General features: G+C 39.5%; 1 protein-coding gene and 1 long non-coding RNA gene across 2 annotated transcripts in view; both read left to right on the top strand.

The window, feature by feature from the left end:
* LOC126926986 (A disintegrin and metalloproteinase with thrombospondin motifs 3-like) overlaps positions 1–6,501 on the top strand; it is a 118,387-nt gene extending 111,886 nt beyond the window's left edge. The window contains exon 5 of the mRNA XM_050743296.1: positions 5,939–6,501. Within this exon, the coding sequence (XP_050599253.1) occupies positions 5,939–6,020 (82 nt within the window). The 3' untranslated portion in view covers positions 6,021–6,501. The remainder of the gene's footprint in view (positions 1–5,938) is intronic.
* On the top strand, positions 1,687–3,643 carry LOC126926990 (uncharacterized). The gene is made up of 5 exons (XR_007715051.1): positions 1,687–1,704; positions 1,778–1,990; positions 2,645–2,769; positions 3,238–3,330; positions 3,433–3,643. It is a non-coding gene; the product is annotated as an uncharacterized LOC126926990 (long non-coding RNA).
* Positions 6,502–17,785: the final 11,284 nt, after the last annotated feature.

Here is a 17,785-nt window from a genome sequence, read left to right as displayed (position 1 = left end):
GCACGCTGCGATGGAAAACGCGTCGTTACCTGTTTCGTACGAACGATACTCGTTTGTAATTCTGTAAAGAAACGTCCGTTGACGAACATTATATAAAATTCTTCCTTCTTCTTCTTCTTCTTCTTGTCTGTAAATCAACTCCTTACAATTTGGCGGTTTAAATTTGGCACACCCCGTATATACAGGATGCAACGGAACAACGTCTGAAAGCGAGAACAACGCGAATCCTTGTGGAAAAATGAAGAAAAAGTATAGGATAAAACGTTCTCATTTTCGATTTGGAGAATCGAGTCTGAAAATTTATCAAGTATACTCGAACTGTATCTGAATATCGGTTCGAATAATAAATTTATTTAATTATATAATTAATTTATTACAAAGGAAATACAATCTGGATGTGAATGTTAAATGGAAACAAATTTTGCTAAGTTGAAAATCGATCGTATCGTAATTACCACGACTCGTTGTTTACAGATTAAAAATCTGTTTTACGAATACGAGGAGCTATATATCTACTGTTATTAATCAATTTTTATGAAAAATTTCGTACGATGCGCGGATAAATTCTAATTTGATAAATTGTTGGAAACGTGGAAAATTGAATGCAATAAAATTACGTGGCACGGTTTACACGGTTGCAACTTTATGACCCACTTAGGTCAAGTAGCAATGAAATTTATTGCATATATCGGAAATTCAAGGCACGTAATTGGCAGTTTATAAACAAATTATTTGTTCTCTTAATTAAATTTCCCGCGTCGAAAGCTGTGAAACGTTTTTGTATCGAAATCGAAGAATCCAACATCGCGATCCTATGAATCGAAGAATGCGACGTAAATGTTCGAAGTATGGTTGAGAAACGATAGAAAATTCCAAGTGTTACGCTGTATTTCTCGTTCGATTTAAATCGAAATTTTAATGAGGAACAGCGCCGATTGATATTTAAAAGTGAAACGGTTAAGAGCAACGATACAGGTTTTGTTAAAAGCAATTGGTCTACTTACCTCGCTGTTTAAACGGGTTTGTTTGACGTTACTTTGATCAATTTCCATTGACACTTTTATAGATAGCATTCTTTTTTACGGATGGAAAGCCGTCTGATGGAAATTTGTCTGAAATGTCCGTCGTAAAATTGCATTTTCGCGGGCAACAGAAAACAATGGAATTTTGTACAAAAGCGCAATACTTTAATTAGCGCAAAATTCCATTTTCCCCGCTGGGAAATTGAATTTTCTATTAAAGCGTGATACGTTTAATCAGCGGTGGCGTAATTTCAACAAACTAACAACTGGAATATTGACTTGTCACAATTTTGTGACACCGTATATGTCGTTGATACGTTCCAGTCTGGTCGTATTTACAATTTCAGAAATTTTGCAACTATTTTTTCATTTTATCCGTAACGAGAATAGCGAAGATAAGACAGGCAAACGTGGTAAAACGTTGATAATTCGGTTACAGGGAAATCGAATAAATTTGAAGTTGAAGAAAGTAAGAGAAAGTCGAAACGAAGCAAACGCGATTCCTTAAGCCACGATGTTCAGGGATTTTATAATCTTTCCGGTGACGTCTTCGACGTGGAATACCCAGAAGCTGAGAAATTGATTCTGTACGATGAAAAAGACGATGTCTCCACAGAATACAACGATACAATAGTGGAAGAATTATCGATCGACGTAAATCCTGTTGAGAAATGCTCAGTTGGTATGACCGCTAGTTACTAAAAGGTTACTAGGGTTATGTTGGTACGACTCCTAACGACGCTCTTTTGCCATAGGAGTCGACCACGCCTTAATTGCTAAGACGCATTGGGAGAGTTTAGACGTTTGCTGTGTGATTTGGTGTTTTGTATAAGAGAGAAAATAAAAGGTGTGATAACCAATCCGAGTGGATCCGAGATTGATTATCAACCCCAACCTATATAAAATAACAAATCCCGAGGAAATTGGATACTTCTCTGGTCCTAAATGGCAAAGGAACAGATTATCAAGTAAGTCAAATATTTTTCCAAATGCCATTCTTGTACAATCGTTGCTTTTCTACTTACCACGTACAATATAGCGGTTAATAAATTAACGAATCATCGAATATTACTGAAAGAAAGAAATTGTACTGATATTCCAATCTATCGTGTACAAAAGTAATAATAACAGCATGTAATATAAGAATAGCTTATCTTCAGCCTTAAAAGGAACTCGGTTTACAATTATTCTCCCTATTGCGTTCCACTCTCGCTTCATCTTCTACACGTTCATCTATATTTCGCTGTTTTTAATTTATTTTATTATTCCCTGTCTATTACACATATGTATATTGTCCATTGCACGAATCTTTATCTATCTTGCCTAATTTAATGTAAAAAAATAGAAAAATAGAAAAATTTGCTGGAGGAATACGTTTACCAAAATTTGTCAAGAATTTTAAAGAAATTTGCAGGATGAAATTCACGGTGATACCGAATTGATATTTTTGAAATTATACTTTTGAAATAATTATTTATATCATAATAATTATTCCACGAATACTTGCTCGTAGATATTAATTTATGCTTTTAATAATCATGCGTTTAAGCTATCAAGTCGAGTCGAGTAGACTTTCTAATTTCGTGGAAGATAAGTCGATTTCTAAGATAAGTCATTTCTAGAGAAAAGACCAACTGCTAAGGATTCGCCGCCACGATGGCTAGAGCTTGGAATAGCTGCTGATTACTCCGTGGTAGATTTTCATGGAATTCGAGTACAGCAATATATCTTGGCTCTTTTAAACATCGTAAGTAATACCAAACGAAATTCTGTTATTATACTTAGATATAGAATACCTCCTCCTACATATGTACGCAAGCAACCGGGAAACATAGGGCAGAGTTATGCGTATCTCTGTATTTTCAAGGTACGCTACTTGCTTTCAAACATCTCGATCGTATATTCGGACGGAAGCTCTGTATTTTCTGTTTACACTGTTCAAAGCTTGCACGTATCTTTTAAAAAGTTCAGCGAATAATTTATCCGTAATGGAATTTTGTAATCGATTAATTTCAGCCATTCGGTAATTGGTTTTCCAATGCTGTTGAGATTAATAACGTACATTTCCTAAGATAAATATAACGAATAAAATTAATTTTTTAGGAAAATTATATAAGATACGATGTATTTACGAGAGTTTTGAATAATAATTTATTTGTAAGGCTGTAATACTGTTTTAACGCCTGTTACATTTTCGTACGTATTTTAATCCTAGGTCAGTGCAATTTACATGGACCCATCGCTCGAATCCAACATGATTCTAGTGATCGTACGAATGATTTTATACGCGGAAAAACGAGACGTTATGGTAAGCGATTTCCATTAAATTAAATCATTTAACTAAAGTAGTAACTATCTGAGATACGCCTATGCGAGTGTCAATTATTTTATTTTCTACTTATCTGTACAGTGTATGGTATATAAATTATATAGGTCAAAATATCTGCGCATGACGTTTTAGATCGATAAAATGCAACGAGTTCCATTTTGTTAAATTGGACAACCGTGAACGATCCCTTGGAAACAAATTTCCAAACAAACAATTTTCACGGATCATTGACAAACCTCGCATTTATCGTGTATCCGAAATATCTGTATAATCGACTATTAAACCTTTTTCATCTCTTAGGAATCTTAATTTAATGTTATAGACCTATGATAATATCATTGATATACGACACTTGCGATTCCTTTTACTTTTCTTTTTCTGCTATTCTTCTCTGCTGTCGAATCAACATTTCAACATTTTTCAGGAAGATTAAAATACTAATAGCGTTACAAGTTACATTTGATTACAATCAACAACACGATTACTTGCACATATATTTATTATCATTGACGAATATTTATATATAGTATATAATGCATGATGTAATAATAAATATAATATATTCGTAATATTTGCTAGCTTTTATTAAGAAAATATTAAACGTTGTCGTAGGTCCGCCGTGGCGATGCCAGACGATCTCTCGAGAACGTGAACAAATGGAACAGAAAGATGCTGTCCTCGAAGGGCGTAAATCTCGATGTTGCTGTATGGTTGACGCGGTTAGATATAGGAGGTCCTTCCGGTTACGCACCTGTGTCAGGAGTATGCGATCCCGCGAGATCGTGCGCGTTAAATCGAGACGAAGGCTTGACCAGCGCCTTTATCATCGCTCACGAAGTAGCACACATGTGAGTGTCCCACATGTTGAGATATCGTTGGCAAACTGAAATATTTATAACTGGCCTGGGTATTTACGCAGAGACCGTGTGTTATTTATTTATGCAAACACGTACCTGTACGAGAATAATTTGAAAAATGAAATCTCCATAGGAGAACTTATTATCTTTACCGAATATCACAACGAGTACTGTACTTTGAATCTGCCATAGATTTTTGCGTATTATGTGCGTTCTTGCATTCCTCCTTTCACCTACGATGGCTCTTAAACAAGAAACGATATCGTAACGAGCAATACAACTTAGCTGAGCGTCCACTTTGGTTCCACTAGTGTTGTCCCATACGACTTTGTGTTTGACCTCGCTATTAGGGGACTTTTTACCCAACGTTTCCTTCACCGCCTTCACTACCTTCGATTTATCGAACTTGAGACTTAAACTGGCCGTTACTAAATCTTCCGGCTTCTTCGACATCGGTTGGTGTCTCTTCGTGAACCAATTCGACGGTGCCATAAAGGTCGAAATAGCGGCTTTCGAGGATCCGCTAAGCTTACTTTTAGCTCCGTGCAATGTCGACACGTCGAAGCTATTGGAACGGAAGCTCTTCGATCGTCTTCCTTTCTGTTCGGTCGTTTTTCCGGGCCAGTTTGATTTGCTATCGTCCCGGGAACTCGGCGCTTCCTCGCCGCATCGGTTGATTTCCGTCGCGGAAGACGCTAACGAGCTTAGGATCGATATCAGATCCGTATTAGAGCAGACAATGCCCGCAGCACCGGAAACGGATGCACTCGCGGCTCTTGGCAGTTCCGAGACGCGCTTTCGGAGAGAAGACGTCGGCGAAACCGACGGAGTAGGCATTTCAGAGAATCGTTGTTTCGGCTGTTGAGTGTAACGTTGAGCGGAACTGTTACCCTCCAGCGGCTGTATTTCGTACACTTGCTCCGTCGACGTCCTGTACATCCTTAAGCGCACCTGGCAAACGGATTGCTTTTATTCGAAAGACAGTTTCTTTTTTATCATAATTCGTGCGTTATGATACATGTTTCGATGATTGAGCCGTTAAGCGTGACAAAGCGATGGAATTGTTTTGCACAGAAATTCTGGTTCTAAAATTATGTTAGGGATTCTAGGGCGTAATAACATCTTGGAACGCAAAGTTATCGATGTGTCGATGAAAGTTAAGCGAGCTTTATCGAAGCACACGTTCGAGTCTTTGGGCGATTGCTAGGAATACGCGTAATGTTCTTTTCTGTGAGCTGAAAAGTTGAACGACTATAAAAGGCGTTTGTAGAGGATTTCAAAGCGGAAGAAGAAGCGATACAAATGTTTAGAATCAGAAATTATCTGTTTATATAGAGATCTGTTTGATGCAAGATCTAAAATCAATCAAATCGGATTGTATGGATTGTGTATTTGACTGTGTTAATCCTTTGACGTCGATAGCAACGATGTATATAGCGAATGGCGGTTATCAGCCAAGATTATGAGTACGTAGGGAAGAACAGAACTGAACGCTTGCTGTTCCAATAATGACGATCCATAAAAGTCTGAACTCTAATAAAAAAAAACGCATGATAACGAATACAGCGCGTATTCTTTCGTATGTCTTCAATGAATATGTATAAGTTTCCTCGTAACAGAGTTGAAAAATGCCTGTAGCGTTCCAAGTTTGAACAACGTTTGTGTCGCGCGAAAATTGAACAATATCTGAACCGCTTGAACGTTAACAAGTATCTTTTTCTGTGTTCGAGGTGTGAATGCCGCGAGTGTCATGACCAACCTTTCACGTGCTCTTGGCGCGCCTTCTACTGGCAAAGATGGGACGCTACTTGAACTAACACGAGATGTTAGTTTTCCGAGAAGATCACGATATCTGTGCGGGTGAGGAAGTTCGGCAACTTGTACCGCTGTAATATAATTCCAAATTACCCTGCGGAGATACCTAGTTTACGACACGTCCCTGGCGATTGAGCGCGGGATGAAGCAAATTTCTATGTTATTGCTTAATAATTTATGATTCCAATTGAAAAATAAGCTTCTTCGCGACCATGCTATAAGCTTCACCGACGAAGACGTGCTTCCTTAGCGAGGCTCCTGACGAACAAGGAATGAAAACCATAGCGACTCGATTCGTCCGTAATTTTAACTGTTAATTCTCGCCTAATTAATAATTGTTCTAACTCCACCTAAAAAAGAAGAAAAAAAAGTAATTGATGAATCCACGTATGCGTACATTGTTATAAAGAACGATATGATGTGTAAATAATTATAAGTTACAAAGAATAAAATAATAAATAATACGATGAAAATTGTATACCTGGAGAGCAACGAATATTTGGTTCTTTCAAATCTTAACTTCGCACGATCGTATAGAAGTTCGTCAACTTTAAACTCGGTTCTTCTTAGTCTGCAAACTAGCGGAGATAGAGCGGCTAAAATTGTTGAGGTTATTCAGTATATAAAGAGAGAAAAACGCGTGGATAAAGTGTAAGATACAAAGTATATATTTGACTTAATAATGAAATACAGGAATACAATTTGAGCTGGTCCAGATCCGCACGCTAGCAGTGTTACTTTATGACTGAGAACCCCGAAGCCAACGTCGCCTGTCTACCGTTTATGGTCTGCCTCCCTGCTATTCTTTGTTTATATGCTGTCGATGGCTTCAGCGCTTGAGAAAGCTAAAAAGACCAAATGTGGAGTTTTCCTAGAAGTGGTGACCACTTCAACACCCTCCCTAAAACTCTACATCCCAACAAACAATTATATCTGAATATTTTCTAACTCTCGTCGTAAATATCTGAACCTTGATTTTGTCAATGTCTTCACAAATACATTTGCCAACTGCCTTTCTCTTTTCCATTCAAATTAATTTATTACTAAAAAAACTACGAGAAGACTAAACAGATCATGTAGAGTTTTTTTTTTTATATTAGAAGTGATAGTCACTTCGACACCCTCCCTAAAAACTCTACATCTCTATAAGCAATTACCTCTTAACATCTTTTTTATTTTTCAAACCTAACTTTTGTCTTAAATATTCAAATCTTGGTTTTGGCAACGCTTTTGTACATATATCTGCCAGTTGCTCTTCGCTTGTTACATATGTTACATCAATTTCGCCTCTATTGTATAAATCTCGCAAAAAGTGGTATCTTATATCAATATGCTTACTTCTTTGATGGAATTCAGGATTCTTAATTAATTTTACGACACTAGTATTATCTACACATAGCGTATACTTAAATATCTCTATTTTGCATTCGAGAAATATTTTCTTTAGCCACATAATTTCTTTCTTTTCGGATCTCATCGTTTCGTTAAAATCCACTGGTAATTTTTTCGCTACGTACGTTACTGGGTTACCATAAAAATCGGTTCGCTTGATCTTATCTCTATCTCTCAATTGTCTCACATTCTCGCTAGTTATAAAAGGTTGTTTTTCAGTTTCACTCTCTGCACTTTCATACGTACATACTCTCAGTTGACCGTAATCCTCCGAGCAGGTCGGACCTCTCGGCCCTAAGGGATAAACAGGCGTAGGCCCTAACAGTGAGCGCGGCAAGCTATACAGTGCACAGTAGACAGTGAGAGAGCAAAAAAAAAAAAAGAAAAACAAAAAGAGTGCTAAACAGTGAAAAAATAATGATAACATCAACCTCTCTACAAACAATTTAAAAATAGAAGAAGAAAGGAATGAAATCGAAACCAAGGAGGCAGAACCCGCCATAAGCTCGTCAAAAAAAGGAATCAAAAGAAAAATAGAAAAACAACAAATAATTAAAGATAGCAGCATAAGAACTGCTACACAAAAGACGCGGAAACTCAATCCGCCCCCAAACCTGGTAACCAGGAACAAAATAAACACAAAACAAGAAAATTTAAAAGGAGAAGAAAGCGACTCACAAGAAGAGCACGACGATAAAAACGAAAATATGAAACAAAAAAGAAGCCCACAACCTCAACCAATGGCAATCACATTAAAAAACAGATTCGAAGCCCTCCAAGCCCAAGACCCCTGCACACCGCAACCGCATGAAACCATTATCGAAAACATTAAAAAAAAAACGACGTATTAAGGGAAAAGGCAACCAGACAGCCCACTCCCCCGGACACGTCACCAATAACCACAAGCAAAAGCTATACCGTCCGGACAAGCACCCCCCCCCCGCCGCTCCGCCAAAAAAAAACAACACCACATCCTTCAACATTACTGAAAAACCAAACTCATAAGGGCCTGCCACCCAGCCACCCCGCTGAAGACCAGGCAGACCCCCCCACATCAGCAAATGGGGCCAGGCCACCCCCCATCAACATAACATTACAAGACCCAAAAGACACAATAGCACTCATGGAAAATTCCCTCAAAATCAAGAATTTCCATATCAAAAGAATCCATTCAGGTAAGCACGTGCTTTATCTTCAAAACATAAATGACTACGCGAATGCAAAAAAAATACTGACCGCAGCCAACACGGCCTATTTCACATATACCCCAAAATCTCAAAAACCCCACACGTACCTACTAAAAGGGCTAGGAAACAGCTACACAGAAGCGGAAATACTAGAAGACCTAAAAGCCCTGAAAATAGAAGAAGTTAATTTCACCAAAGTGACTCGATTCACAACAAGAAAATCAAGGGAGAACAACACATTGCTCCCAATCTATATAATTCAAGTCTCCCCCGATAGCAACATTGGGAACCTACTAAAAATAAACAGACTTAACTATCTAAAAATAGCATGGGAAAAAATTTAAAAAAACGATATCACGCAGTGCTACAAATGCCAGCGAATAGGCCACACAGCACAAAACTGTAATCTAAACTATCGCTGTGTAAAATGCACTGAACCGCACGGGCCAGGCGAGTGCAAAATAAAAAAAGAAGCAGCAATAAGCAAAGAAAAAATCTACTGCGTAAACTGCAAAAACTACGGACATCCTGCATCATACAAAGGATGCCCAAAACTCGTCGAATTACCCAAAAAGATTAATGAAAAAATCATCAAAGCAAAAACAGCAAAAGCCGAAAGAATCGCCAAAATAAGCCGTAAGTACGTCCCCGAGCTAAAATTCGCGGACATAGTAAAACAAAGAACAAGTATAAACGAGACAAGCCCACAAGTAACAAACATAGCGGCACAAGTCAAACAAAACCCCAACCCAACAATAGACTCACCCCGAATAAGCATAATAAATGTCATTGAAGACTTCAAAAAAAGCATTCTAAAAGCTCTAAGCGAACAACAAACACAACTAAACGAAATAAAAAAAGCACTAAATACACATGAAGAAAGAATCGATTCCATCTTCAACATCATCGAAAATATAGACGAAGATTAGCCAAAACCCACCCGTCCACCAATCACAGCAAAAAATAAACCAGATAAAAGTTAAACATCTGAAAATCATCTCAATAAACGCCAACTCACTAATCTCAAACCAAAAAAGATACAGCATGCTAACACTAATTAAGAAAGAAACCCCCGACATAGTACTTATCTCAGAAACCAAACTGAACTATAGACATAAAGTGCAATACAAAAACTACTCTATAATAAGACACGACAGACCAAACGCTACCCAAGGAGGAGGAACGGCAATCCTCATAAAAAACCCCCTGAAGTTCAAAACAATACAAAACGACAAAATAACAAAATTCAAAATCCTAGAGACGACGATCATAAAAATAAAAATAAACAATAAGGAAAACTTATTTATCTCCGCAGCCTACGCAGCCCACGGAAACCAGAATCAATTTAACGACGAATTCGACGATCTCTTCCAACTTTTACAGCTCGACAAACAGGAAAACTACTACATAATAGCCGGTGACCTTAACGCTAAACATACCAGCTGGAAAAGCGAAACAAACAACACGAGAGGAAACTCCGTCAGAACCTGGCTAGACAATAAAAGCATTTTCTACAAAACAAACCTCTATGGCTCCGAGCTACCCTCTTACCCAAAAGGACGCTCCTACCTAGACATATGCCTAGCAGACGCCCGAATAAAATTCCAAAACTTACGACCAAATAACACTCTCAAAACCATAGACTACGACAGCGACCATAACGCCATAGTATTTCAGATAAGCAAAAACACATCCGACTACCTAACACTCGAAACGCAGACCGAAACACCCAGGTTCAACTATAAAAAGACATACTGGAAAAAGTTCCAAAACCTGCTCGAACAGAACTGCGACCTAAAAATCTACAACAATGTCAACCTAACAGACAGACAAATCGACTCGTTCATAGACGAAATAGAAAAACATATACAAGAATCCGTACCGACATTTAAAAAAAAAGACTCCTGCGAGCCATATATAAACTATAAAATAAAAAAACTACAACGAGATAAAAGTTACATACTATCGAAATTAAACAACCTAAGACACAACTACTCTTACGACAAAAGAGAAGACATAGAATTCCTAAAGTACCTGCTACACGAAATAAAATCACAACTAAAACAAGAATTCGCAAACTCTATAAATCAATACTGGACAAATAAAATAAAAAATATCTCCAAAAAGACTCTGCTAGCAAGTTCCCGCAGATAAATCAAATTTTCAGACCAAAGGAACAAAACTCCATCCCGCCCCTCAAACTGCCTCCAGAAAAAGCCTCCCTCATCCAAGAAGCAGGCATCGAGATACACAACACCAACAAAGACACAGAGGGCAACTTCATAATATCAAAAACAACGGAAAAACTAGACATTATCGGCACCCACTTCGCCAAAACTCACACACAAAACGAACACATGGGCCGAGAACAATTAAACAGAATTATCATCGCCGAAACAAACATACTAAAAAATAAAATAAAACAAGACATAGCGCTAAACAAAACAGTCTGCACATTCTCAAACGAAAACACATCGGACGACCCCAAACAGCCCGACCCAGAAATAAACTACTTTACAAACTTCAATCAACTAAGTACAATCTTCTCCACGCTAAACAACAAAAAATCCGCCGGCTTCGATGGCATTCCAAACATCTCGCTCAAACGCCTACCAAACAAAATAAAATGGTACTACACAGTACTGTTTAATAACGCACTGAACAACACGTACTTCCCCCAAAAATGGAAAAAAGCCAAACTCATAGCCATTACAAAGAAAAAAATAAAGACGGCTCATCACCTGGAAACCTGCGACCCATAAGCCTCCTCCCCAACATAAGCAAAGTATACGAAATGATCATAAACAACCCCCTAGCAGCCTTCTGCTCAAAAAATAAGATAATCCCGGAAAACCAATTCGGCTTCCGCCACAAACACTCCACAATCCACGCAATAAACAAACTTACGTCGGATATCTGCTGGGCACTTAACGCAAATCAACGAGTAGCCGCCTGCCTAATAGACATCGAAAAAGCCTTCGACACCGTCTGGATCCCAGGGCTCATTTATAAAATAATTAAAAAGAACTTCCCCGAATACCTAATCAAAATAGTATGGGACATGATAACAAACAAAACGTTCATAATGACCGACGGCTCGCACACTTCAAGCAAAGAATTCTCCATAGAGAACGGCCTGCAACAAGGAACAGTAAATTCCCCGCTACTCTTCAGCATCTACAATAACGACTTACTAAACCTCTTTAACCTCAACGCATCCACACATAAACGCTCCATAGCCTTCGCGGATGACCTAATCATCTACGTAACAGGCCGCAAAACCAAAACGATAAGAACAGAACTGCAAGAACTCTTTAACAAAATCAGCGATTACTATCATACATGGAAACTAAAAATTAACGCAAGCAAATGCGAAACCATACTATTCAGACCCATGACAAGCAAAATCGGCCCAGCAGAAAGGGAACAAATCAGGAAATTCCGCCTAAAAGAAAAAGCAAACGAAGAGAACCTCATACCACACAAAAATTGCGTAAAATACCTAGGAATAAACATAGATGAAAAACTAAATTACAAGCAACATATCGAAATCCAACTCTCCAAAGCCAGCAAAGCTTTTTGGAATACAAAAAGGCTGTTTTATTCCAGACTTCTCGATAGCAAAGTAAAAATCATGTGCTACCAATCGCTAATAAGACCCATTATAACCTACGGCTGTCCAATATGGTACAACATACCAGCGTCAATAATGGAAAAAATTCGCATATTTGAAAGAAAATGCATCAGAGCTTGCCTGAGCATTTACAGATCTGAACACAGCGGATACAGAAAATACGTAAAAAACAAAAAAATATACGACTTAGCCAACATCCACCGCATCGACTGTCACATCCTAAAACTAACGAGAAATCACTTCTCGCAAGCCGCGAAGATCAAAGAAAACAGCCTAATCTTCGGCTGCTTATACCCAAACGACGCATACTTCAAAATCACTCTGTTAACAGGCTACATCCCCCCCGAAGCCTTTATATACCTAGACGAAAGAAACTGTCTCCAAGACCAAAACAACATACCCATAATTTATCATATGCAAAGGAAAATAGGAATGAAATCTATTCAATACGAGGAAAACCTAGATAGCCGTACTGCAGACACTAGGTGGAGATACAACATGGCCCTCCCCCAAAAGGATACAGAAGACAAACACAGAAAAAACACAAAAAAATATTGGTGGATACGGAACCCATAACAAAAAACAACAAGATAAAGAGCCACAAAACGGCAACGCCCACTGAATTAAGTGTAAATATGTAAATATGTAAATAGATATACGAATACTATACTAATCCCACAGAACACCCCTCCCCTCCCCTCCCAGTCCATCCCCTCCCATCCTGTAGTATAATATAATGTAATATTGTAATATCGTTACACGTGTATCACGTGTACCTGTATGTGTGTGTACAATATGTATATAGAGTTCGTTCGTGAGCGCCGAGGCGTGCAGACGTGCCCGGCAAAGTCCACAAAATAGCAACTACCATCCAGTTGCTGCTGAGTGCCGAGACGTGCAGACGTGTGTCCAGTGCCCTGTGAAGTTCACAAAACTCCACGTGACGCCCAGCTGACGAAAGCAAATCCAACTAACCTAGCCAGGGGTTAACAGCCTCTCGACTAGTTCTTTCACACTGAACTAACTAGCTCGATGATGGCTCTATCATTTCCAACAGGCTCCCCGGAGCAAAATTATAACACCGCCATGTTTCCTCCCCCGTGGCAAGAGGGCAACGCAACTATCCTGGTAAATGACCACCACACGAAAAAACGAAAGCTCGAACCGACCAAGACAAATGTAAACAAGATTCAAACCAAACCATCAGCCAGCCAAGTGACTACCTACAATAGATTCTCAATTCTGGAGTCCACGGAAGACTCCATGATTACAACCGAAGAGGTAAATAATCTCCATACTCAAAGAATTCCCCCTCCCCCACCGATATTCATTAACGACGTAATCGACATACAGTCAATGATTAAAACTATCGAAAAAGACATCAGCAAAGAAGACTACAAGCTAAAGATTAACAACAACCAAGTGAAAATACTGCCGTCCCACCCAGACGCCTATAGAAAGTTAACCAAGCTATTAAAAACGTTAAACGCCAAATTCCACACATACCAGCTCAAACAAGAAAGACCATTTCGAGTGGTGCTACGCAATATCCATCACTCAGTCGATCTAGACGAACTAAAATGCGAACTGTCAAATCACGGCCACGAAGTAACTAACATCAGTAACATTAGGCATAGAATCACAAAAAACCCACTATCCTTATTTTTTATAGACCTAAAACAAAAAACAAACAATAAAGAAATCTACAATATCAATCGGCTGATGAACTCCATAGTTAAGTTCGAGCCACCTCTTGTAAAGAAAGAAATAATACAATGCAAGAGGTGCCAAAGGTACGGCCACACGCAGAAATACTGCAATCACAACTTCCGGTGCGTAAAATGTGCAGGTAATCACCCCACTGACCAATGCACTAAATCCCCGGAAACCCCCGCCAAGTGTATCCACTGTCAAGGAGAGCATCCTGCGAACTACAAAGGATGCTCAGCCTACAAATCGCTACATAATATAAAGTATCCAAAACTGAGACCCAAGGACATAAACATACAAGAACCTAAACCCCAAAAACTCACCACACCAACAGTATCCTATGCGCAGGCAACGCAAGGAAACGCATACAACTCGAAAACACACAGTGTACACACAGAAAATAGAATTCCCACCCCACCAAGCACGGACAACTTTACCAGACTCGAAAAACTTATCGAGAAGCAAACTGAGCAAATTAACAACTTGCTGTCACTACTCACACGCTTCATGGACAAATTCATAAGCACAGAAGCAAAATAAAACCAATGCGAATAGCTCTGTGGAACGCCAACGGTCTAGCTCAGCACAAAGCCGAACTAGAACTATTCTTAAAACAACAGCAAATCGATGTGATGCTCATATCCGAAACCCACTTCACCGACAAAAACTACCTCAAAATACACGGCTACAACTTCTACCACACCCAACACCCCAGCGGAAAGGCTCACGGCGGCACCGGAATCATAATCAAGTCAAACATCAAGCACTACGAACTTCAACCATTCCAGAAAGACTACCTCCAAGCAACAAACGTAGCAATAGAAGACTGTCATGGTACAATCACCACCTCAGCTGTATACTGCCCTCCCAGACACTCCATCGCCAAAGAAGACTTTGACCACTTCCTGGACACCCTGGCCAGCAAATTCATAGCCGGAGGAGACTACAACGCTAAACACACCCAATGGGGCAGCAGACTGGTTACAGTAAGAGGCAAAAACCTCCTCAACAGCATATTAACCAACAACCTCAACTACCTTACCACGTACGAACCCACACACTGGCCCACCGACACAAACAAAATACCCGATCTCCTTGATTTCTTCATAACTAAAAATATCTCGTCAAGACACGTCCAAATCAATTCCTCGGCTGATCTCTCCTCTGATCATTCCCCCGTGATAGTAACAGTCAGTTCAACTATCATCGAGAATACACCTAATGGCTCCATTCATAACCAACACACCAACTGGCAGCTCTTTAGAGAAGTCTTTACCCACACAACTTCAGCCTCAACCTCACTAAAAACCAATGATGAAATCGAAGCAGCCACGGAATACCTAAATGCGAGCATAATAAACGCTATCCGCGTCTCCACACCGGCAAAAACGTCCACCAGCAACCACGAATACCCCCAGTACATACTAAAAAAAATAGCAGAAAAACGTAGACTAAGAAGGATATGGCAGACCCATAGAACACCGGAGGACAAACGCAAACTAAACAACGCAACTAGAAAACTATCCAAAACCATAAAGAACTACAATAATGACCGTTTTCACAAATATCTCGCCAGCTTGTCCCCCACAGCCGACTCAAACTACTCACTATGGAAAGCCTCCAGGAAACTCACGCGCCCCCCACAAATAATACCTCCAATCCGCCGCCCGCAGGGTGGATGGGCGCGTAGCCCTATAGAAAAAGCCAACCTATTTGCCAAACATTTGACTGAAGTATTCCAACCCCATTCCTCCATAGCCGCAGCGGACGTCACCGAATACCTGCACACTCCCTTCCAAATGTCCCCTCCTATTCAACCTTTCACTTCTGCAGAGATCATAGAAGCAATCAGTCGCCTAAACCCCAAGAAAGCAGCAGGTCACGACCAAATAGGAAATAAAGCAATCAAGGAACTTCCCATAAAAGGGATTGCACTCATCGCATCAATCTTTAACGCCATCCTCCGCCTTGAACACTTTCCTAAGGCGTGGAAAATCTCACTAATCACCCTCATCCCCAAACCCGGTAAACCAATATATGAAACCAGCTCCTATCGCCCAATCAGTCTCTTACCTACCCTGTCTAAACTATTCGAGAGGATGCTCACGAATCGTCTCCTTCCACTCCTAGAAGAATTGAAGACTCTCCCAGATCACCAATTCGGCTTCCGAAAACAACACTCAACAGTAGAGCAAATCCACCGCATAACCCACATAATCAGCCAAACCCTTGAAATGAAAAAATACTGCTCAGCCGTATTCCTAGACATCCAACAGGCATTCGATAAAGTATGGCATGAAGGGCTACTCTACAAGCTTAAAAAAATCCTACCCCACCCATACTACTCCATCTTAAAATCCTACCTAACCAACAGACAATTCATAGTTAAATGTCTAGGCGCCACTTCCGCAACATTCCCAATAAAATCCGGCATACCGCAAGGTAGTGTCCTCGGACCCCTACTATTCTCCATCTACACTGCCGACTTACCCATATCAAACGAGGTAACAATAGCAACATTTGCGGACGACACAGCACTATTAGCTACCCACGCAGACCCAGCAATTGCCTCATCCACTCTCCAGCGAAGTCTCGACTCCATGGAAAAGTTGTTCCAAAAATGGGGTTTTAAAATAAACGAAAAAAAATCCTCCCATGTAACCTTCACGCTCCGAAAACAAACCTGTCCCCAGGTCACCATTAACAACACAATAATCCCAAGCAAGGACTCCGTAAGATACCTGGGCATGACCCTGGACAGGAGGCTAACCTGGGAAAAACATATCTCCGAAAAAACAAAGCAACTAAAGGAAAAACTAAGAAAATTCTATTGGCTCACGGGCCGACGCTCCAAACTAAACATACAGAACAAAATAACCCTCTACAAGGCCGTAATAAAACCTGTCTGGACCTACGGAATCCAACTATGGGGAACAGCAAGTAACTCCACCATTGAAATACTCCAACGCTTCCAATCGAAAACGCTAAGATCCCTATTAAATGCACCCTGGTATGTTACGAACGAAACAATCCACCGAGACCTCAAGATACCTACAGTCAAAGATGAAATACACAAGTTCAGAAGCAGATATAGCACAAGAGTCAACAACCACCACAACCCACTAATCACCCAACTACTGGACACGACGGACCAGATCCGCAGACTAAAAAGAAAATACCCACTAGATTAAACCATTTGTCCTACTAGAATCAACAATATAAAACTATTATAATCCATGTCATTGTATCACGCCAAACTAAGTTACTGAAAATTCTCAACGAGAATTGATTGTAAATATTCTAATAAATAAATAAAAAAAAAAAAATATGTATATAGAATATGATATAATATATATATCACATACATATTTATATATTATATATATTTATATATATTATATATGTTTATATATAAGCGATAATATAAACATATCGTACGTGTAAACTTAGTACATATAGATCTGAATGGGGACTCTGAACTTCCTACTTTTGTTATCCGTCCAATGATATCGTTCAACAAGGATTCGTCGCTGAAAACGATAGATAAGGCGGAAGAACTGACGGGCAGCAATCACTTCGGACTTCGGTCAAACGAAGGGAACGGAAATCCTCACGAAATCGTACAAAAGCCTGTGTTCCGATTTGATTTAATTCGATGTGTTACCATCATACTGCCTTCATTACTGACTTTTAGAATATTGACGAATCCTCGCGAACAACTCTTTGCAAGAAATGTACATCTAAATACGTTTGTGTACACAAAGGACAACGAAACGAACGACATGTTATGTATAAATAAGACTGCGCTCGAACGGGAATCCACAGATCGTGACAGGATT

Source organism: Bombus affinis, unplaced genomic scaffold (assembly GCF_024516045.1).
Source record: "Bombus affinis isolate iyBomAffi1 unplaced genomic scaffold, iyBomAffi1.2 ctg00000068.1, whole genome shotgun sequence".
Classification (NCBI taxonomy): domain Eukaryota; kingdom Metazoa; phylum Arthropoda; class Insecta; order Hymenoptera; family Apidae; genus Bombus; species Bombus affinis.
Note: the sequence above shows the minus strand (reverse complement) of the source record. Positions and strands in the feature narration are given on the sequence as shown.